Here is a 23,845-nt window from a genome sequence, read left to right as displayed (position 1 = left end):
CTAGTGGAGGGAGGACCAGAGAGAGAGAGAGCACCTCTTCTGTGCTGGGGGGAAATTATGCACAGTTGGCCTTGGCTAGTAATTGAAGGCACTGTGAGAATATGGTGGCTCCCTTCCTTGTTTTTTCCTTGATTTAAGAATTCACATTTTTTTCTGATGGTTTCTGCTTTTTGATTCCTTCATCCAGCATCACTGCAGGAAATGTGGACAGGCAGTATGTGGCAAATGCAGCACAAAACGTTCCAGCTATCCCATAATGGGCTTTGAATTCCAGGTCCGGGTCTGTGACTCCTGTTTTCATTCAATCAAAGACGAAGAGTGAGTATCCTTAGAAATGGCTCCTTGGTGTTTGATATATTGACACACCCGCATTGGAAGAATTTGGCTTTAATGTTGACCTTTAATGGAGTTAAACTAAGCTGGAGGATCTCTTTCTTTGGTAGAGTAGAGATCCTTTAGTAAACCAGCCAGGTTAGACCTATGGCTCTATTATGTAAAGCAGATACCCTCTTTTCTATATTGCTCTTATGATGTGCCTTCTTTAAAGTGAGTGATATGCAGGGATCTAGATATTATGACTACGATTTGTTGTTAGATTTCTGCTAATTAGTGTGGGGTCCAGTCCCCCCACCCTCAATGATAGCCCAACAATATTCTATGCATTCATCAACACATATATTGTCTGATGAAGTTACATAACTAAGGATTGATATAGATTGGGTTTTCCAGTTTCACCTGAGACTCATTCCATGGCTTTTGACAAGTCTTTACTTCTATTTTCAAACATTTCAGGCTGTTCTCCTTCTCTCCCCCCACCCCATATGTTTTATATAAGCGGAAAGTGTGGATTTTGGCCAGAAAGGTCTGTATTTTAATTTTCTGTCTAAGAAATGTTGTTACAAAAATGAAGGCAGAATGGCCAGTTTTTCAAGGCCATTGGCACCTTAAAGACTAAAAACTTTGGCAGCATGCGTTTTTATAGATTAGAGACTACTACTCAGATGACACTTTTCCCATGTTGGATCAGTGTAACTCTCTTCCCTTTGGGTTTGGAAAAGCTACACTGGTGGTTATTTGGGTTTTTTATATATAAAAAATTGTGATGAAATCAGAATTTTGGCATGTTAGCTTTTTCACCGAAGTCCCTTGGAGTCATGATTTGTTTCCTCCATGACAAGTAGGGATGTCAGAGAATTCTGCCACGGATCTTGGTGAGGCTGAATGCCAGTGCATTCAGCCTCCCGAAATCCGTGGTGGAACGAAGCCCCCCCCCCCCCGCCGCCCTGCAAAATGGGCCCGGAATGGAGCACCTACCTGCTGCCGTCCGCGCTGCATTGTGAATGGCATCCGCGGCCACCATTCGCTTCTTCCGGGTAGCCATGATAGGCTACGTAAATACTTACGTAGCCTATCACGGCATAACTAAGGGAACGCAAATGGCGGTGGCTACGGCAGCTGCCATTTGCGTTCCCTTTTTTTTTGCCGTTTTTGTCTACGTAAATATTTACATAGGCTATTACGGCAAAAAAAAAAGGGAACGCAAATGGCGGCCTCCAGAGCTGCCGCCATTTGTGTCCGCTGTTGTTGGGTTCTTTTTGCTGTGATAGGCTACATAAATATTTACATAGCCTATCGCGGCAAAATACAGGGACGCAACTGGCGGCGGCTACAGCAGCTGCCATTTGCGTCCCTGCAGGCTGCCCAGCGGCTGGATGTCCGGCTGCGGGCGGCCCCACGGAATCTCCGCGGAGTTGAGCCGGCCGGAGAGAATTTTGGGGGGAGGGACGGAGCGCCTCCCCCCACCATGAATGTCACCCTTCGAAAAGGTAAGTGACTTTCGTACATCCCTAATGACAAGTAATCTGATCTAGTCATGTTATCACAAGCAGATACTGCTTTGCTTTTAATGCCTAGTGAGGGAATCCATAATTTGGCAAGATACAAAACTTACTAACACGGATTGTCAGAGTTTAATATTTCCATAAGCTGAAAAAGTTTTATTTTTAAAAAGGTCTCTGTTCAAAAGGGATGTGGAGGGAAAGAAGTCTATTGTATTCTTATTATAAAATACTGCCTAATTTCCAGCTGTACCCAACTACAGATGATGTTGGCTCTTCAGCACATTCTTGTAGGACTGCAGTAACTTCAGAGCTATTGAACCCACTGAAGCTCACTAGAGCTTACTACTGAGTAAATATGCGTACGTTCAAAGCACGCTAAGCATTTGTTTAACAAATGCCAACTGAAATGCAGCCTTTAGCTTTTCATTAGAAATGCAAACCATGTTACAAAGATGTTTTACCACTTAAACTGCTAGTATGAAGTAGGTATCCCATAAAGAAAAGGGAGAAGTATCTAGCTTCCATTGGTATTACTGTTTTCCTCACACTTATTCCTATTTCTTTACGTGCTGTATCTAGTCCCTTGCAGTATGTATGTATGTATGTATTTATTTATTTTCGGTTTTATAACACTAGTTCAGGCTAGTAGTTTCAAATGTTAGAACTGAAGGCGCTTCTGTCAGGGACTCTTTTGGTCTGCGGCCCTTGCCGAGCATCAAGCTCCACCGTCCGTTGCCCCACTTTTGTTTTAATCCTTGCTTGCTCTGATAGAAGTCAGCATTGATAAGACAGCTGAACAAGCATTCTCCTACAGCAGGAGTGGGCAACCTGGAGCCCTCAGCCTAATTTCAAAAGCCCTCTGCAAGAGATCAGATCTCTGGTGAAAGCAGTCTGCCCTTTTTCCTGGCAGCCCACTGGGTGGGGAGGAAGGGCAGTGGGGAGAGGGAAGGGGATAGCAGAAAGAGTCTAAACCGGTGGCCCTTCCCACATTAGGCTCCAGCCCAACCCACCACTGACATGTGGCCTCCGATAGATTGCGCTTGAGAGAACGTGGCCCTCGACAGAAGGTTCTCACCCCATCCTATTATAGGGGTGAACGAAAGTCACTTACCTTTTCTCGCAGCTTTTTCGCGGTGGGGGGGAGCGCTTCGCTGCTCCCCCCGCGAAGTTCAGGCCGGGGGGGGAGGCTTCCCGCCTCGCCCGGCCGAAATTCAGGCCGGGGGGGGAGGCTTCCCGCCTCGCCCGGCCGAAATTCAGGCCGGGGAGGAGGCTTCCCGCCTCGCCCAGCCGCGAACACGGAAGTAAAAAAAAAAAATAAATAAAGTCCCCTGATAGGCTACGTGACGATTCACGTAGCCTATCACGGCTAGATCTGGAAAGTCAGCCGTGATAGGCTACGTGAATCGTCACGTAGCCTATCACGGGTGACTTTAAAAAAAAAAAGCGCGTACGCGAATGGCGGCCCCCATAGGGAGCCGCCATTCGCGTTCCTTATTTAGTTGCTGTAGTCTACGTCAATGTTTACACAGACTACGGCGAAAATAAGGGCAACGCAAATAGCGTTGCCCTTATTTTCGCCGTAGTCTGTGTAAACATTGACGTAGACTACAGCGACCAAATAAGGAACGCGAATGGCGGCTCCCTATGGGGGCCGCCATTATCCGTACACACTTTTTTTTTTTTTTTTTAAAGTCACCCGTGATAGGCTACGTGACGATTCACGTAGCCTATCACGGCTGACTTTGCAAATCTTGCCATGATAGGCTACGTGAATCGTCACGTAGCCTATCAGGGGACGTTTTTTTTTTTTCTTTCATTGCAATGGCGGGGGCGGCAGCCGGTCGAAAGACCGGCTGCCGCTCCCGCCCCGCTCGAACACCGGACGAACCGCCAGCCGGACCCGCCGCCGGGAGGGACGTTCAGGGAAGGTAAGTCCCGTCCCCGGGGGGGGGGCGGGGGGGGCGGAGGATTTCTCCCCGAAACTTGTTCGGGGGGCCGAACACGTTGGTGCTCGGCCCCCCGAAGTTTCGGGGAGAAATTCTCCGCCATCACCACCTATAGAGTGACTGGCTCAGCTTCCCGTATCTCTAGCCCTTTTGAATTTGAGCTAATCATCACAAACCGAAGTAAAACTTTAAAACCTCCCTGAGCCTAGTCATTAACGCCTCATTCACTTGCCAGAGCAAGAATGGCCTGTTGCCATAATTACCCTGGTGAGTACATTTGTTGAAGGCTGGTTACATGCTGGAAACACCCTTCTTGCCCTGCAAGTTCACAAAGTAGTTTAGACCCCATGCTACATCAATTCATGTAGATTGCAATTAAGCTTACTGATATTGTAGAAGTATTCTATGTAAGCTAGCAACTTAACCACCTTAGGGAGCAATCCTATGTCAATAGGCAGCCACCTCCAAACTTGCCTCCAAACTATCCAATGCCCGGTAGGAGGAGCGTGGAGGGGATCCTCTCCTCTGCTCTCCAGCCACCCTGCATTCATGGCTAGATGGCCGGTTTCAGCCGTCTAGCCACAGGATGTCAGAGTGAAGGGTGGGGAGGCCGGGCAACACATAGGAAGTGTCATACTGGTACTTCCATGCTCCCTGCCCCTGGGAATGCCCCCTTTTGCCCCGCTCTGTGCTGCTCTTATGAGCCCGGAGCCCAGGGACAATCTGTGCCACCTGTGAGGCGGTGGGAGAGGGGTGGGGAAGCGGTTCTCCAGGAACCGACCTCAGAGCACAGGTTCCGAGGTTGGTTCCCAGAAACTGACCAATCTTATGGCTGTCTAGCCGCTGTCTAGGGGCCATAGGATTGTGCCCTTAACCTCCTATACTCAAGGTGCTACAGCAGAGTTGGCAAACCTTTTTTGGCCCAGAAGCTGAATTCCAATTTGGGAAGGGTCTTGGGGACCACATTCCAGCAGTAGGCAGGGCGAAGGGTGCAGGGGATCCACCCAAGGATAGAGTGGGCAGGGCCAAAGCAAAATGGGGCGGGGGGTCAGATGTAATACATACCAATGTGGACATTTTCCCAGAGCATACAATCCACAGCTCAATTCTGTGCATGTCCACTCGGGAGTAAGCTCCAGTGCAACAGCTTTCATAACTACAAAGCGCAGCTCAATTCTGTGCAGGGGATTTAAAGTTTAAATGCCTTTAAATACCCTCTTATCTCTGATCACTGATAGCAGCAGCAGAAGCTTGCAGGCCAGATTGGGAACCTCCTTGGGCTGCATCTGGCCCATTGACTGGAGGTTCCCCATCCCTACAGCACAGCATCTACACTAGTCCATGAATAAGACTACAGAGAGACTTCAACCAGTCATTTTTTTTTTTAAAAAGGAGATGTATGTGGGGATACAATTACTGTTCTTCTCCCATATGCAAAGATTTCCACAGACCAACAGCGGGCCCAAATGTCTGAGTGCTTCACTCTCACATATTTAGAACTGATTAGGGCTTCTAATGAACTGGTGAGTTCTTCAAAGGTCATTCAGATGCTGATCATGGACTTGATGTATTAGCTTTTCAGAAATCTTATTTCCCTGAAGTGTTTTCTGAATTGAAGTTTCATGCGCCTGGCTTGAACACCATCTAGCAAGTGTTCCTTGTTTAACCTCTCTTTTTTCCCCTTCAAGTCGCACTTCTTTGGCAACTTTTCACGAAGGAAAACACAACATTTCCCATATGTCCATGGACATCTCAAGGGGACTTATGGTGACATGTGGAAGTGATCGTGTAGTGAAGGTAAGGTCTTTTCCTTCTGGCCTGACCAAAATGTTCTAGTGACTTAACAGTTAGCACACACAACTTCAGAAACCCAAGTTTTAGTAGATATGAAAATATTCAGAGGGAATAAGGGAAAACCAGAATAAGTAGCAGAACTCAAAGTCAACTCACATTTTCGACAGACTTAACAGAGCAGTTCTACAGAGATATAATAGGTGCAATATCTCGGTCCTGTAAAGCTGTTGTGCTGTCCAGTCTCTAACAGTACAAAGCTTTCTGGTTGTTTGCCAGGCAGTATCACCTTTAGCTCCCACCTTTACCTGGGGTTGGTGTAAGATTGCATCAACTTCCTTGTGAACCATCTCTGTCAGAGTAATGTAGTGAAGAAAGCAGCATCCTGCCTTCCTACTAGTGATGTGCCAATGCCCTGTACTGAAACAGGAATATGAGTATCTCTAGCTGCTGCTGTATCAGTAGAGGATCCAAGGTGATGTCCTGCAGAAGAGACCAGCACCTGATGCCCTGTGTTTCTGTGCTGGCACAACTGTGTGTCTTCTTGTTTTGGACTGTAAAGATTTGACATCCATAGTAAACTAAAATTGGAGTTTGTTTTCATAGCTGGGGTTAGCGTATAAAAAGCAAAGGAAGTCATATTGGTCCGTAAGAAGATGGAAAAATCCACAGTTGGGCGATACAGAATTAGCACCAAAATGTCACAAAATCAGGAGTGAATTTTCTTGCTCTCCAGAACGCTTCATCATGGAATGCAAAGCAGAGGGTGGGAGGAAGAGGAAAACAAAAAATTGGCTTGATGTTGTAGCATACAGTCTATATTTAGACTCCATCTCAAAATGGAGATGATAATCTCTGCCAGGGATTGTGGAACAAAAAAGCAATGGCTGTTTGCTGTTGTGTAACACTTCTGTGTTTTTAAGGACACAAGTATTGCCTTGTTGAATTGGACCAAATATCCATTTAAATGAACGCTCTAGGGGTGTTTGGATGATCACAGGGGTCAAAGAAACCATTGTGGCTTCTCCCCCTGCCCCCGTGCATGGTGCACACGCACCTGTCACTTGCATAATTACCTGCACTGCAGCATGGGTAGGTGTGTCATCTGAACCCAGAGTGCGGCATGGCAGGGGTGGCTTCATATCCACCCTACAACCCCTACTGCAAGTTGTGGGTTGTAGGGTGAATATGAAGCTACCCCTGCCATGCCACGAGCCAGGTTTGGATGACACGCCAACCTACACTGCAGTGCTGGTAATTACGCAAATAACAGGGTGAGTGGAGAAGCCATAATGGCTTCTTTGATCCCCGTGATCATCCAAACCCAGACTCTGTCTCCAAAAACTTTTAACTAGATAACTTTAAAAAGCTCACGAACTGGGTATGATTAAGATAGCTGTAATCTGTTTGCCTCCAGCATTTGGTAATCCAGCATGTGGAAGTTTGGCTTCTTAGTTGTCATGGCCAACAAATGTTGGTCAATCTCTCCTCTATGAATTCTGACTCATTTCACCTGGCAATATCACCAGCTAAATTTACTTGGTTTTCTGAACAAGTAGCCTGTGTTCGTTTTTTAAAAAAACTCAAAAGTTATTTACTTACCAGAATTTCTCCCTGAACATTAGAAATAAAATATCCCAGTGCGTTTAAGAACCGACTCAACTGCTGTTAAGTGTTCGCCATTTATACAGTAAGATCTGGAGTATTTTCCAAACTTGTTTCGCATGCAGAAAGATGATATTTACAGCATGAAGAAAATCAAATGCACTTGTATTTGGATAACTATAGTTTTGGAAAGCTTAGATTTTAAACAGTGTTTTCTATCCCATCCTCCCTACTTGCTGACCTGAATCCAGTGTAGACTTTCTTGTGTTCTGAATGACAAGCTTGTAATAAGCAATGTATGGTAAGCATCTATGGTACAAAATATTAGGGTTAAATAACTAACGTACACAACCTGGAAGCACAATTGTTATCTTTTAATGTTCTGTTGTGTGTTGGATTGGCTTTTATTTTGTCTTTATTTTGTTCTGTTGTGAAGGACTGTCCTTTAATTATTTTATTGTGAGCCCCTTTGGGGGCCTATATTTAGTTTCATAAATAAATGTCCGATAGGAAGGATATAAATACTTTAAAATAAGTTGTAATGACTACATATCGTTGATCTTCAACTGGTGGGTCAGGACCCCACAGTGACCTAAAGAGGCACTACCACTGTACAAATATAGGGTGAAACATCAGGAAATGGGTCCCCAAATGCATGTCTGGGCTAAATGTGGGTGATGGCTCTGAAAAGGTTGATGCCTACTGCTATAGATTACATGGAGACTTGTTTTTCTTCTGCACCTTGTTCTTCAGATATGGGATATGACACCAGTAGTGGGTTGCGGCCTTGCAACTGGCTATGCCTCCCGTTGATCTTGCCAGGATAACAAGATAACATACCGTATGCACCAAATGGATACACTCCCTTCTGTGACTCTTGCCACAAAAATGCCGGCTGCTTGACTCTGTGAATGCTGTTTTCTCTGTGAATGCTGAGATGGACAGCCTCCTTTTTGTGGACCAGAATTCTTCCCCGGGGCTTACCAGAAACAGCGGAGGGTGCTCACCTACAAGTTCATAGCCTGTGGAACACGCACAGAAAAGGCTTTTAAGGCCAATGAAACATCTGGCCTAGAAAGACCACTCCTAACATGATTTACTTGTAGTGTTCAATGTGCTTTTCTCTGCTGAAATATTGTACAGTGGCTAAGAGTTACAGTGAGTGTAATGACAACAGAACATGTGCAAATAGTAGTAACTTATTCTCAGTCCTTGTAAACCATCCCTGTAGGCTAGTTTTGTTTTATGAACAGTCACTGTGAAGGCTGGCTCACAGGCAACATTGCCAGCAGGAAAAACACACACCTTTTTTTCTTTCCCCAGCAGCATTGCAATAGGGCTGAGAAGGTTGGTAGAGTTTTTTGGAGTATTTTCTACCACTGTTTGTTGTTGATCCCTTTGGAATTGTTCAGACTGTGTGAATATTATCTCCAAGTTGTCTTCTGAATTGGTTTTTTGTACCTGGCAAAATACCAAAATCCATAACAGTAAAAGCAAATTGATATGTTGCATCTTATGCCTTGTATGTACAGGTATATAGAAGCAAGAAGCAAGTGAAATAGCTGCTGTGTTCTTCCCCACCCCTGAGATATGGATGGGGTTTTTTGCAGGTTGGGAGAGGCTTCCAAAAAGGCATATTAATGAAGCATCACCTTGATCTTACTTAAAGCCAGTGCTGAACATGAATTTTGAAAACCATTTCAGCAATAACTAGCATTCTACAGGGACCTTATATGGGTTCCTATAATTAAAGATGGTAGGAATGAGTAGTGGCAAAAAGTTATGGGATTAAAAGACCTCATTTGTTTTGAAAATGAAACGAATTTATCATGTTACACTACAGAATTGTAAGGAGAAGACTATCTTTTGTAACCTGAGTTCATTTCCAGTCACCACTCTGTTCATTCTGAGGGGTTGCATCAGTAGCATTGTTAATTTTAAATTGCTGGGGAAAATGTAGCTTTGAAAAATCTTGTGTGGATTGACCAATATTAATGAAATAAAATCATTACCTGAAAGCCAGTTAAAATCTATGGGAAGAATTAGTTGATGTAGGCTAATCTGGACTGCTCAAGCTCCCTCCAATTAGATAGCAATATATCTTATGCCATTGTATAGCTTCCTGTTTATCTCTGGAGGTCCTTACTGAAAATATCATGCTGGGGAGGCGGAGGGATTTCTTAGTCATTCTCATGGAAAACTGTCATAAGGCCAGTGTTTATTGTATATCGTCTTAAAGTGTAAGCCCCTGAAGAATCAAGTGTTCAATCTTTTGTTGATGTTCTCTGTGTTAGGGAGATGCATATGAGGAAGGGAAGTATAATAATCTGAAATGTTACTTAATGTTGCTGCAGGAAATTGTTGTAAGATCTGGATAAATCAATGTTATGTACTATGGTTTTCTGGGTTTTTGGTTTTCTGACTGCAGTCTGACACCTTAGAAAAGACACCATTGTTCCTGATCTTCTGAGTTAATATCTCCATGGGGGGAATAAATATGAAGGCGTGATCACAGATTTCAGCAACTTCACCTGCATAGTGGTTCAAAGAAGAGTAGCTCAGGAAGAGAATGTTCTACTGAGCTGATGTGTTCATAATGCCTAGGAAGATGGCCCCATCAAAGTGGTAAACTCTTATTACTCAATGCCTTATTGAACTGTATGACAAATGGAACTTGACATGTATGGATTAAATCAGAATGAGTTACTTCACCTCAGTGCCCAGAGAAAAAGTTTACTTTATCTGGAAATGTGCATCTGTGTTAAGGAAACGTTACCTGACTTGAAAGCATTTGTATCTTTCCCCTTTCCCCCTTTACATGGCAGTTATCTTGCGTACATGTCCCTGTTTTCATCTTGGGAGGATTTAGGTTAACTGGCTAGCAGCAGGCAAGCTCCCAGCATCCACGCTTATGCATTCATGATAGATTCTGTTACCCAATTGACTGCCCTCTTAATTATACTACAGAATATCAGCTTTCACCTCTTGGCAATTGCACGCCGTCTTCCACCAATATTTTGCCAAAGGATGCTGAATGTGCTCCATGACTAGGGAAAATATATCTTTTGTGACAAATAGAATTAACATTAAACTGTTGGCTTCAGCTAGATATCTAGATAAATTTTGTGGGCAAAACACCAGTTTGTTTGTGTATCTCCAAAATTGAAGTTCTCCGCTGGAGTCTTAGACCTCTGCTGAAGACAATATGGCTTGCTTTTGTATAGAAAAATTATTAATATTTGGGGGTGGGGGGAGATAAGGATCATGCTGTGCACTGTAACAGTAACAGTCCCTGTAACTTTAAATGTGCAATTACTTAGACTTGACGTACTGACCCCATTTCCTCCCTTAAAACCTTGCTTTATGGGGGAGGAACAAGTACTAATGTATTTTTGTCTGATAGCCGTGTTCCTGTGAGATACTGTATCCATAACTATCTGAGACTCCATTGTTTGTTGTTTTCCCTGTCTTCTGAAGAAGAACTTTAAATATTGTACAATAAAAAATATTTCCTGGTAGTAATTTTCCCCGGTCATCATCCTTTGCGGGAGGGGAAGAATCATCTACCACGGTGTGATGTGCACTTTATTCAAAAGATTGTCCAAATGGATGAGCAAAAATAAACTGCTAACTAAAAGGCTACAGTAGAATAAATGGTCCTGGCAGGAGTGGCCTTCATTGTATCAAATAATTTCAACTGTCTTCAATCTGTGACTAAATTTAGGGTATTTTCTATGAGCCTGCTATAAAAGGATCTAGGAAATAACGAAGACTGCAAGCTTAAGCGCACATTTATTTAGGGAAGTGCAGAGCAATCCTAACCCTCTCATATGTCCATCCAAGGGAGAGTTGGATCAGGTGGAGATGCCTTTCTGGGCTGGGGGCTCATCCGCCACAGAAGCCTCAAATAGGCCTGTAGAAAGCTCTGTGGGCATAGCTCTACCCCTTGTGGTAGGCCCCAGAATAAGTCATTCAAAGGGCAGGGGTGGAATGAAGGGGACTGTGGATCAGCTGAATCAAAACCCCTTTTGTTTGCCAGAGAGGGGTCAGGATCAACCGCCCCTGCCCACCAGCCTGGAGCTGGCAAACTAATATTCCCTTCCCCTCTGGAACTAATGGGTGTGCAATTTAAAAAAAAAATAGCGCTGTGCCAAAAATTTCTCCCACTTCTTTTTTTTACCATCATTTAATTTGATAGAAAAGAGATTGCTTTTGAAAAGAAATTCATTGGTGAAGAGATTAAAGAGAAATTCTCATGGATTGGGTTTGGGGGCTTACCTTACTTAGGAGGTGGCTGAGGAGTAAGTGAAAACGTCCTGTTTTGCATTGTACAATCATCTCTAAGCCTGTAACCTCCTCAGCTTCCTTCACTTCAATTAAAGCCCAGTGGAAGGCATCATGAGGTAATTCCTCCCATAGGGCCTTTTCAGATCAGGAGGTGCAGGGAGCCTGAGAGGGTAGTGGTGATTAGGTAAGCTCAAAAACACCACACAAACTAAAGAATTATACAACACTGAGAATGAGGCAGAACAATGGAAGCCTCTTTCATGGGGGAAGAAAGCTTTCAGAAAACTGGATGACAGATTTTGGCTCAGCGCTAACTCTACCTCTTCCCTTCAGCTAGATACAACACTGCCCCCCCCCACTACACCCCTGCATTGCGTTGGACTCAAAATGGGGGCCAGTCTGCCAACACAGTTGATGCTGTTGCAGTATGAAAACCCTAAACCCCCTTATGGGGGGGGGGGAAGCTGTGCTACAAGCCCTGCCAATGGGGAGCCCTACTTGTAAGAAACTGTTGAGAATTTCTCCTCCCCCTGGAGAAATTTGGTGAAATTGTCTCCCAAATTTATTTGCCCACAATAAGGTGGAGAATTTTGAGGGACCATTTGCGCACAGCTCTAAAAACAAAACAAAACCCCACTGTGCAACAACAACCCACCCAGCCCTCGACACAACACATCTGCCCTGGCTGGCATTAGCCAGCAAGGCTTTGGAAGTGGTGGAGGATCTGCCACTTTGTACAACCTCTCTTAGGATTACACATAGGTCCCATTGAACTTGGTGGGGCTTATTTCAAAGTAAATATCCATCAGACTGTGTTGTAAGAATGAATATGTAGGACATGTTCTGGAATGCTTTTTTTAAATACATGAATGAGAGTTGAATATAAAATGCACAGGACGGCCAACCCAAGAAAGGGAGGGGAAGCTTCCAAAAATGCACTTTGGTGGCAACTTGTTCCTGCCAAAAGATAATTTCTCATTCATATCGGGCTTCACTCCTGAAAAGGTGAGAAATGGATGATGAACCTACTGCAAGCTTGCCTGTGGTGGTTGTTGGTAGAGACTGGGCTTTCTTGTTTCTCAGAAAAATGCTACATTGCTTCATGAGCTTCCCGTTTTGTATTTCCAGTTATTGCACCCGTATCAATACTTTGTATCCCTTATGTTGGGGCAGAATTCTGTCACCCACTTGTCCTGAAATGCATAGTATAATTTTCAGGCAATTCTTCTATGAGGGGTTTTCTGAACTCGGGATTCCATGTTAAAAGAGTGAAATTTTATAAGTGAATTTTAATTGTGGCAGTGTTATGTCAGATGTATTAAACCATCAAGGTCTGCTTAGTTCGCATTTTAATTTTCTTGTTTTAATACTTATTTTCTTTCTAAAATGTATTAGTCACCATATAGCTAAAAGCTCTCCCCACCACACAACCAAAAAAGAAGCTATTTTGAAGCTATTCATGAATTTAGTTACCTATGAAATCCAAAATTTCAAAATGTTTGAACTCACAAACATTGCGTTCATTATGCAAAGCAGCACCGTTAAGTATTAATTTATACAATCATTTTATCAGTCAGCACATACAGAGCTTTCATTATCACCTGACACTTATTTTTCAGTAGTGACAATCCATATGTTCAAGAGCAAGCCATGAGTGATGAAATATGGGCTGACTGCATGTGCGAATCAACCCTGAGATGGATGACTGCATTACTTATTGCTGGGCTGTATGTGCAGGAAAGGAAAGGAAAAGTTCCTCCTGTGCAAGCACCGGGACATTACAGACCCCTAGAGAGACGCCACTTACGCTGGCGTTTTCATGGCAGACTATAGCGGGGTGGTTTGCCATTGCCTTCCCCAGTCGTGACTACCTTTCCCCCCAGCAAGCTGGGTACTCATTTTACTGACATCGGAAGGATGGAAGGCTGAGTTGACCTGGGCCGGCTACCTGGGACCCAGCTTCCGCTGGGATCGAACTCAGGTCATGGGGAGAATTTCAGTTGCAATACTGCCGCCTACTACTCTGCGCCACACGAGCAGACATGAGAATAATGTGTGATCCTCCCTGGGAGAACATTAGGAACCTGTTTGCATAGTCTACTCAAAATCATGGGGTAGCGTGTTCCTAATACCCTCCCATTGTGGCTGTTGTATCCTAACAGAAGGTGGAATTTGGGCATGAGCAACTTAACCCTCAGGGATGGGAGAAGCGCCACTTGCTGCAGTTTCTTCTTTGCAACTGTTGAAAGTATAGGAGAGGCCCTATCCTCCTTCAGCCCTGACTGACAGATGCCAGCAAGAGATGGGAATCTAATCGGATATCGCTAAAACGTTAAACCCTTGAAGCATGAAAGCAGTGAATCTAACATATCCCAATGCGGGATGAGAGCCTCTGTAAAGCCCCCCACCCTTTTCTTTGCATGAAAAGGAAGAGAGAGAAATCTCAGAAGAAATAAATCTTGCTCCCCTGCCGTGAACCTTTAACACATCCCGGGGCATATGGTGTCATGGTGTATCGTTAAAGCGCTAAAATGTTAGCGCTTTAACCCTTTAATGCTTTAGCAATATACCATGGCTCCATATGCATTGGGATGTGTTAAAAGATTCACTGCAGGGGAGTGAGGTTCTTCTGAGTAAACATGCACAGAAGGTGTGGGGGATCTGTTAAAGATTAAAAGCAGGCTACCTAAGGTGAACGAGTGTCCCCACTACAGTATTGTGAGGGGTTGATGCTGCGCTCCTGGGGAGTTTTCTCAATGGGAATAGCTACTTAGATTGGGGAAATGAGGGAATGGGACATCCCACCCCCTGGATCACATCACTGCCAGGTCACAGAAGCACACCCAGGATTTAATGCGGGCAGACGTGACACACTGTGGCAAAACTGTGGGAGCCACATTTTAGGAAAAAGACGCAGTAAAAGGACTTTCAGAAACTGCACCTTTTCCAGAGGGAAGTAGTGGCTTTGCTGTGGATTGGCAACGATGCCATGTGTCGCAAAGGACCTCAAAGTGATCCCTCTCCACAGTAAATCGCCCATGAAGATTGGCCTGAGGTTAAACATTAGAAAACAAAGGATGAATATCTACAAGAAAGGCACTGAAATAATGAGCAATGACAAAAGACAATATACCACCAAGATGCTGTTTATAGAAATGAATCACATCATTTCCTCCCTCCCCCTATGGAATTTCTTCAGATCCCTTGAAGGCACTAGTTAAAACATGAATGAATTTGATCTGAGCACACTTGATGAATGAAGAAATAATATTCTTGTCCGTAATTTAAGGAACAAGGAGGATAGTTGAGATTGTGGAAATTACAAGTGTATCAAGCTAATGAAGCATTAGGCAGGAAATTGAATTTGGAGCTAACTCATTTGGTTCAAGGCTAAGGAAAGTTCATCCAACACCGTCTGTTCACTTAAAACACTAAAAGACATGGGGGTGGGGGAAGGAGAGATGTTCAGATTTCTTTTTTATTGATCTTGGAGAAGGCCTTCCATAAATTATGAAGACATCTTATCTGGTGTTGTCCAAGGAGACAGAAAGAATATCTGGTAATCCAAGCCATGTGTGATCAAAGCTTAGTTCAGGTAAAGCCCAGGTGTGGTAAGCCTAGTCTGTCCTTCTCCAACCTGGCACCCTCCAGGTGTGTTGAACTACAACTCCTATCACCCCCAGCCATCATGGCCATTGGTTATGTTGGCTGGGGGTGATGGGGGTTGGAATCCAATTCATGTGGAGGGCACCAGGTTGGGGAAGGATGGGCTAAACAGCTCCCAGTTTAAATGTATGCCTTAGGCCCAGGTCAATTTCAGTTTTGGTGAGAAACTAGAAGGGGTGATTGCAGGAAAATGCACACAAAAAAGGGTATTATTAGCACAAGATATTGCATTAAATGACTGAAACTTGAACATAAAATGGAGCTGCAGAGGGATTATAGAGAGAGATTCCCTGCTTCCTGCTTCCCTATCTCAGTTAGCAGTTCACAACAGAAAACTGGACAAACAATCATTTGAACAGAAGTAATATTACATTAATAGAAGCACAGCTTCCAAATCCCGGGAAGTACTAGTTTATTTATTTTATTATTAAATTTATTAATCGCCCATCTGTCTGGTCACCCAGCCACTCTGGGTGATGTACAACATACAATAAAAACAGTTTAAAACAATAACGTTCTACAATAAAAACATTTTCTAAAATACCCTAACCCACCCCAAATGCCTGCCTGAACAACGTTTTTAATGCACGACGGAAGCTCATTAAAGAGGGGGCATGATGGAGTTCCCTAGGGAGGGAGCTCCACAGAGTGGGGGCCACCACAGAAAAGGCCCTCTCCCTGGTCCCCACCAGTCTAGCTGTCCTGGCTGATGGGACAGAGAGAAGGCCATCCGAGGCTGATCTTGTTAAGCGGCCTGTCTGGTGCTGCTGGAGGCACTCTTTAAGATAGGCTGGGCCAGAACCATATAGGGTTTTAAAGGTCAAAACCAACACCTTGAATTTGGCCCGGAAAACAACTGGTAACCAGTGCAACTCCTTCAGCACTGGAGTGATGTGATCTCGCCGGCGGCTGCCTTTAATCAGGTGAGCCGCCGCGTTCTGTACCAGCTGCAGTTTCCGAACCGTCTTCAAGGGTAACCCCACGTAGAGTGCATTACAGTAGTCTAAACGAGAGGAGACCAGGGCATGTACTACCGATGGGAGCAGATGGTCGGGAAGGAAGGGACGCAGCCGCCGTATCAGATGGAGTTGATACAGCGCTGTCCAGCTCACAGCTGACACCTGAGCCTCCATGGACAGCTGGGAGTCCATAATGACCCCCAGGCTGCGGACCTGGTCTTTCAAGGGTAGCCATACCCCATTCAACACCAGGTCAACATCCCCCAGCCTCCTCTTGTCTCCCACCAAAAGTACCTCGGTCTTGTCAGGGTTCAGCTTCAGCCTATTCCTAGTTCCCCTCTACTCAGCACTGGTGAGGCCTCATCTGGAGTGCTGTGTCCAGTTCTGGGCACCACACTTTAAGAAGGATGCAGACAAACTGGAGAGGGTTCAGAGGAGGACAACAAAGATGATCGGGACTGGAAACAAAGCCCTATGAAGAGAGACTGAAATAATTGGGCATATTTAGCCTTGAGAAGAGAAGACTGAGGGGAGATATGATAGCACTCTTCAAGTACTTGAGAGGTTGTCACAGAGAGGAAGGCCAGGATCTCTTCTTGATCATCTCAGAGTGCAGGACACAGAAGAATGGGCTCATTTTACAGGAAGCCAGATTCCGGCTGAACATCAGGAAAAACTTCCTGACTGTTAGAGCAATACGACAATGGAACCAATTCCCCAGGGAGGCTCTCCCACACTGGAGGCATTCAAGATGAGGCTGGACAGCCATCTGTCAGGGATGCTCTGACTTGGATTCCTGCATTGAGCAGGGGGTTGGACTCGATGGCCTTGTAGGCCCCTTCCAACCCTACTATTCTATGATTCTATGTGAGGTGGGCCAGATGCAAAAGATTCTGTACCTTTCAAAAGTTGATGGAGGGAGCCATCCTATGGGGATAAGTGGCCGCCTCCAAACTTGGAGGCAGCCACCTGTCCAATGCAGGGCGGGTGGAGCACGGAGGGGATCTTCTCCTCCGTGCTCCAGCTGCCCTGCATTAGTGTCTAGATGTCTGCTAGATGGCGGATTTTGGCTGTCTAGCCGCAGCACTTCAGAGTGGGGGCGGGGGCCACCAGACGATGCATAGGAAGCATCGTACTGGCCCTACCGAGGTCCCCTCCCTGCCCCCAGGAATGCCCCCTTTTCTCTCCACACTCTCTTATGAGCGCAGAGCCAGGGATGATCCATGCCTCCTACGAGGCAGCGGGGGCAGGGAGGTGGTTTTCTGGGCTCCCAGGTCAGTTCCCAAGAACTGAATAATCCTATGGCTGCCCAGCTGCGGTCCAGCAGCCATAGGATTGCGCCCTAATTGTAGGAGGGGGAAATGTTGGCTGATGAAGCTTTTCATGTAGGGGTATGAAAAGCCTCAATGGCTGACATTCCCTCATCTAAAGCAACTTACTGGAGCTTTGAATCTGGTCACCTATGTGAGTAAGGGAAATCTCAGCTTAACTGGAGCAGAAGAACTCAAAAAAGAGGCTGAGGAGAGGAACAAAGGAATGGCAACAAGTCCAATAGGGCTGACCAGACACAAAGGGATGAGTGGGAGGGACAGGCATTGCTAGATCTTTAAAGGATCCAGGGTGCAGGCCCATGACACAAGTTTGCATATACTAATGCAGGCACATTTAAAAGGATGAGAATTTATATTTCACCAATGTTAGAAAAAATAACTGTGAAATAAAGAGTGCCTCAGAGCGTCTGCAGAATACTTTTCTCTCACCAATCAGCAATTACAGGCTCTGCCTTCTCACACACACACTTCATAGTGATGAAATATATCCCACAGAGATTAAAACCTCAACATTTCCTTTTTTAAAGATGAAGCACTGACTATGCCCTTTGTAAGAAAACAACAACTAGGTCACATACATTCTGTTCCTCTCCACACAACAATTAATTTTTGTGAACCACTGAAATGTCTTTGGCTATGGGGCAGTATAGAAATATAATAAATAAATGCCACTTTGTCGGGATTTGTCTTTTTTTAAAAAAATGTTTTAACTCTTAACCATTGTTTTATTCTTTTATCATGCTGTTCACTGCTCCGAAATCTTCTGATGAGGAGCGGTATATAAATATTGTAAATAAAATAAATGAAAAAATGAACAATCCCTCATTTTTCCATCCTCCAGCAACTCTTCATAAAAACAGATGTTTTCTTTTTTTGCATATCTTCTCTTCCTGCTCCTAGTTATGTGCAAGGTCTTCTTGTCTCCCCCTTCTGATTAATTTGTGCCAAGACCTCACCAGGATTCAGCCAAGACGTCTGTTTTCAATGCTATGGTTAAGCTATGGAGAAGGTAGCTCTGACCATGTACCAGGTGCCTATCTCTCACTGCTGAAATTAGAGTCCATCCAAAAAGAAAAGAAAAGAAAACACAAATGACAAAACATGCATAGGATTTGGGCTGAAAAGATAGCCAAGTCAGTGGAGTTTATTACACCTGCAGTACCATACTCACAATTCAGGACTAGTTTCTGAGAAAACATGCAGAGGAGCAGGCTGTAAACCTCCCCACAAAAGTAACTTGAGCTGGAATCCCATGTACATTTTCTTGGGAGTAAGCCTCATTGACTTCAGCAAAGGAGATCGTTACCTTGTCATGGTGCTGGAGCTTGAGCACCTCAATGACGTCATGAGCTAAACCGTGAAAGGACACCCAAGACGGGAAGGTCATGGCAGAGAGGACAGACTAAATACGATCCCTGGGGAAGGAAATGGCAACCCACCCCAGTATTCTTGCCATGAAAACTAAATGGATCAGTACAACCAGAGATATGTTGGTATACCATCGGAAGATGGGACTCCCAGGTCGGAAGATGGTCAAAATGCTACTGGGGAGGAACAGAGGATAAGTTCAACTAGCCCCAGATGTGATGACGCAGCTATCTCAAAGCCGAAAGGACAGCTAGCAGCCGATGGTGCTGGTAGTGAATGACGAATCCGATGTTCTAAAGATCAACATACCATAGGAACCTGGAATGTAAGATCTATGAGCCAGGGCAAATTGATGTGGTTCTTGTGGAGATGTCAAGATTAAATATAGACATTTTGGGTGTCAGTGAACTGAAATGGACTGGAATGGGCCACTTCACATCAAATGACCACCAGATCGACTACTGTGGACAAGAGAACCACAGAAGAAATGGAGTAGGCTTCATAATTAATAATAAAGTGGCTAAAGCAGTGCTTGGATACAATCCAAAAAATGACAGAATGATCTCAATTCGAATTCAGGGTAAGCCATTTAACATCACAGTGATCCAAATATATGCCCCAACCACAGATGCTGAAGAAGCAGAAGTAGATCAGTTCTATGAGGATCTGCAGCACCTACTGGATAGGATGCCAAACAAAGATGTTATTTTCATTACAGGAGACTGGAATGCTAAGGTGGGTAGTCAAACGACACCTGGAATTACAGGCAAGCATGGTCTGGGAGAACAAAATGAAGCAGGACATAGGCTGATAGAATTTTGCCAAGACAACTCACTGTGCATAACAAACACTCTCTTCCAACAACCTAAGAGACGACTTTATACATGGACTTCACCAGATGGTCGACACCGAAATCAGGTTGACTATATCCTTTGTAGCCAAAGGTGGAGGACATCAATGGAGTTGGTAAAAACAAGACCTGGAGCTGATTGTAGTTCAGATCACGAACTTCTTATTGCATCATTTAGAATCAGACTAAAGAGAATAAGGAAGACCCACAGATCAGTTAGATATGAGCTCACGAATATTCCTCATGAATATGCAGTGGAGGTGAAGAATAGATTTAAGGGCCTAGATTTAGTAGATAGGGTCCCGGAAGAACTACGGACCGAAGTTCGCAACATTGTTCAGGAGGCGGCAACAAAAAATGTCCCAAAGAAAAAGAAATCCAGAAGGCAAGATGGCTGTCTGCTGAGACACTGGAAGCAGCCCAAGAAAGAAGGAAAGCAAAAGGCAACAGTGATAGGGGGAGATATGCCCAATTAAATGCAAAATTCCAGAGGTTAGCCAGAAGAGATAGGAATTATTTTTAAACAAGCAATGCGTGGAAGCGGAAGAAGATAATAGAATAGGAAGGACAAGAGACCTCTTTCAGAAAATTAGAAACATCGGAGGTAAATTCCAGGCAAAAATGGGTATGATCAAAAACAAAGACGGCAAGGACCTAACAGAAGCAGAAGAGATCAAGAAAAGGTGGCAAGAATATACGGAAGATCTGTATAGGAAGGATAATGATATCAGGGATAGATTTGACGGTGTGGTCAGTGAGCTAGAGCTAGACATCCTGAAGAGTGAGGTTGAATGGGCCTTAAGAAGCATTGCTAATAACAAGGCAGCAGGAGACGACAGTATCCCAGCTGAACTGTTTAAAATCTTGCAAGATGATGCTGTCAAGGTGATGCATGCCTATGCCAGCAAATTTGGAAAACACAAGAATGGCCAACAGATTGGAAAAGATCAACTTCTATCCCCATACCACAGAAGGGAAGCACCAAAGAATGTTCAAACTATCGAACAGTGGCACTTATTTCACATGCCAGTAAGGTAATGCTCAAGATCTTGCAAGCTAGACTCCAGCAATTCATGGAACGAGAATTGCCCAATGTACAAGCTGGGTTTCGAAAAGGCAGAGGAACTAGAGACCAAATTGCCAATATCCACTGGATAATGGAGAAAGCCAGGGAGTTTCAGAAAAACATCTATTTCTGTTTTATGGACTATTCTAAAGCCTTTGACTGTGTGGATCATAACAAATTGTGGCAAGTTCTTGGTGGGATGGGGATACCAAGTCATCTTGTCTGCCTCCTGAGGAATCTGTATAACGACCAAGTAGCAACGGTAAGAACAGACCACGGAACAACGGACTGGTTTAAGATTGGGAAAGGAGTACGGCAGGGCTGTATACTCTCACCCTACCTATTCAACCTGTACGCAGAACACATCATGCGACGTGCTGGGCTTGATGAAGCCAAGGCTGGAGTTAAAATTGCTGGAAGAAACATTAACAATTTCAGATATGCAGATGATACCACTTTGATGGCTGAAAGCGAGGAGGAGCTGAGGAACCTCATGATGAAGGTGAAAGAAGAAAGTGCAAACGCTGGGTTGCAGTTCAACCTCAAAAAAACCAAGATTATGGCAACCAGCTTGATTGATAACTGGCAAATAGAGGGAGAAAACATGGAGGCAGTGACAGACTTTGTCTTTCTAGGCGCTAAGATTACTGCAGACGCTGACTGCAGCCAGGAAATCAGAAGACGTTTACTTCTTGGGAGGAGCGCAATGACAAATCTTGATAAAATAGTGAAGAGCAGAGACATCACACTGACAACAAAGGCCTGCATAGTTAAAGCAATGGTATTCCCCTAGTAACCTATGGCTGCGAGAGCTGGACCATAAGGAAGGCTGAGCGAAGGAAGATCGATGCTTTTGAACTGTGGTGTTGGAGGAAAATTCTGAGAGTGCCTTGGACTGCAAGAAGATCAAACCAGTCTATACTCCAGGAAATAAAGCCAGACTGCTCACTTGAGGGAATGGTATTAAAGGCAAAACTGAAGTACTTTGGCCACATAATGAGAAGACAGGATACCCTGGAGAAGATGCTGATGCTAGGGAAAGTGGAAGGCAAAAGGAAGAGGGGCCGACCAAGGGCAAAATGGATGGATGATATTCTGGAGGTGACAGACTTGACCTTGGGGGAGCTGGGGGTGGCGACGGCCGACAGGCAACTCTGTCATGGGCTGGTCCATGAAGTCACGAAGAGTCGGAAGCGACTGACTGAATAAACAACAAAACAAAGCCTCATTGAACATAATGGGACTTACTTCTGAGTAAGGATTGTATAAGGCAGCAGTATTTATTCCCCACCACCACCAAATTAATTTCTATTTTTATTAAAATTTGTCACTTCATTGGTGGATATGGCAACTAACAAGCCAAATAGCCCTTCCTTTGCAACCATTTATTGTATTTCTATACTGCCCCACAGATGAAGCTCTCATAAGAACCCACTTTTCTCAAACAGTTGAAGGAGGAGAAAAAAAATTCTTTTGTCTGTATAAAGTCAAATATTGTTCAGAATTCTCTTACCTATCACCTTCCATAGCTTGGTGGTCATAGCTCAGTGACAGAGCACATGTTTTGCATGCAGAAGTTCCCAGTTTGATCCCTGACATCTCCAGGTAGGGCTGGAAAAACTCCTGGAGAACCATTGCTGCCAGTCAGTGTCAACAATTCTGGGCTAGATGGACCAAGGGTCTGACTCAGTATAAGGCAGATTCCTATGTTCCTAAACTCCCTTCTAGAGAATTCCCCAAGACTTGCTCTAAATCTGAGTCTCCAATGTGACACCTGTGGCTATTGCTGTGCCTACAAGGCCAGGCTGAGGCACCCATGAAGCTATTGAGCTATTCCTCCATTCACTTGTATAGGAAGAAAAAGTCCTCCTTGCCTAAAAATGGCCAGGGGTGGGCGGGGAGGGGGGAGCAAAGCCAACCTCCACTAAGGACCCTTGAGGTAACAGGATCCTTGATGAGGTGGTTGGGTTTCTCACACACACACACACACACACACACACACACACACCAGCCAATTTTCAGAAGATTTTTTTCACCCCATGCAACTGAATGAAGAAATAGTCTCCATTCCGGGGGGGGGGGAGAATGGAGCTCACACACACACACACACACACACACACAGGAGACAGAGAGAGAAGCCAGAGGGAGGGAGGAGAGCTAGAGAGAAAAAGAGAGAGAAGCTGGACACACAGAGGAGACAGAGAAAGAGGAGTCAGAGAGAGAGAGAGAGAGAGAAGGAAGGAAGGAAGGAAGGAAGGAAGGAAGGAAGGGTCAGAGAGAGAAGCCAGAGTGAGAAGCACACATAGAGGGTCACATTCATGTGCACCTCAAACATAAAGGGGGGCGCACTCCCAACATTTTTGTGATTAGCCTTCCACCCAGCAACCAATTTGTAGTGGTGCCCAGGGTATGTTTTCAAAATGCCACAGTAGTTGGGGACCCCTGCTCTAGATGGAATAAAGAGAAAGAAATACCAGGATAGGGGAAGGAAGAAAAGGAAAAGAATGGTGATTGTAAATGGAGGCAAGGGAGAGAATTCCCCAAGCCAAGTGGCTCCTTTCAAAGGCGTAGGACTTCAGAGAATTTTGGATGCGGGGAGGATTGTACATACATTAATGAACTGTATGAGGTGAGGTGATTTTATTATGTTGCATTTTGGGCTTTAATTTCGGTGAACCATCAAGAGAGCTTTGGTTATTGGACAGCATAGAAATGAATGAATGTAAAAGGAGGCTGAGGGCTTCTTCTTGCATTTTTAAACTGTAAAACTTACTGAGAAACCCTGCAACTACTGGCAGAACCATGAGGAGCTCTGCATGCAGCCTCCCCAGCATTTCCTGGAACATGATGTTCTAACCTTCCTTTTGGTATAATCTGTTGCATGCAGCTACGTATGTGGGAGCAGTTAAAGGCGGCGGCGGGGGGGAGAGAAGTCTGTGGAGGCTAATTAGCTGTAGCCACTGAGCTTCTGCAGAAGCTCACTTTGGTGCAGTAAAATCAGATGCTGTGTGAAATACCAATCTTTCACAGGGAGCTCTTCCTGCCTTCCCCTGCCCCCTTCAAACCTTTATTGCAAGCAAGCTCCTAGAAGTGGGCATGTAAGAGAAGAAAGGTAGGGAGAGACAGAAAACAATG

The 23,845-nt window shown here is 44.6% G+C and overlaps 1 protein-coding gene across 4 annotated transcripts in view; it reads left to right on the top strand.

Annotated features, from left to right (window-relative positions):
• The window catches only part of WDFY1 (WD repeat and FYVE domain containing 1), a 42,003-nt gene extending 31,302 nt beyond the window's left edge, over nt 1–10,701 (top strand). For all 4 annotated transcript variants that reach the window (XM_084847116.1, XM_084847120.1, XM_084847119.1 and 1 more), the window contains 3 exons: nt 188–318; nt 5,476–5,584; nt 7,937–10,701. In XM_084847116.1, coding sequence (XP_084703242.1) covers nt 188–318; nt 5,476–5,584; nt 7,937–7,996 — 300 coding nt within the window. In that variant the 3' untranslated portion in view covers nt 7,997–10,701. The remainder of the gene's footprint in view (nt 1–187; nt 319–5,475; nt 5,585–7,936) is intronic.
• The last annotated feature ends 13,144 nt before the right edge of the window (nt 10,702–23,845 follow it).

This window comes from Heloderma suspectum, chromosome 3 (assembly GCF_057233095.1).
Source record: "Heloderma suspectum isolate Gila_16-S chromosome 3, 16-S_ref, whole genome shotgun sequence".
NCBI lineage: Eukaryota > Metazoa > Chordata > Lepidosauria > Squamata > Helodermatidae > Heloderma > Heloderma suspectum.
The sequence above is the reverse complement of the archived record's forward strand: the minus strand, read 5'-3'. Positions and strand labels throughout refer to the sequence as shown.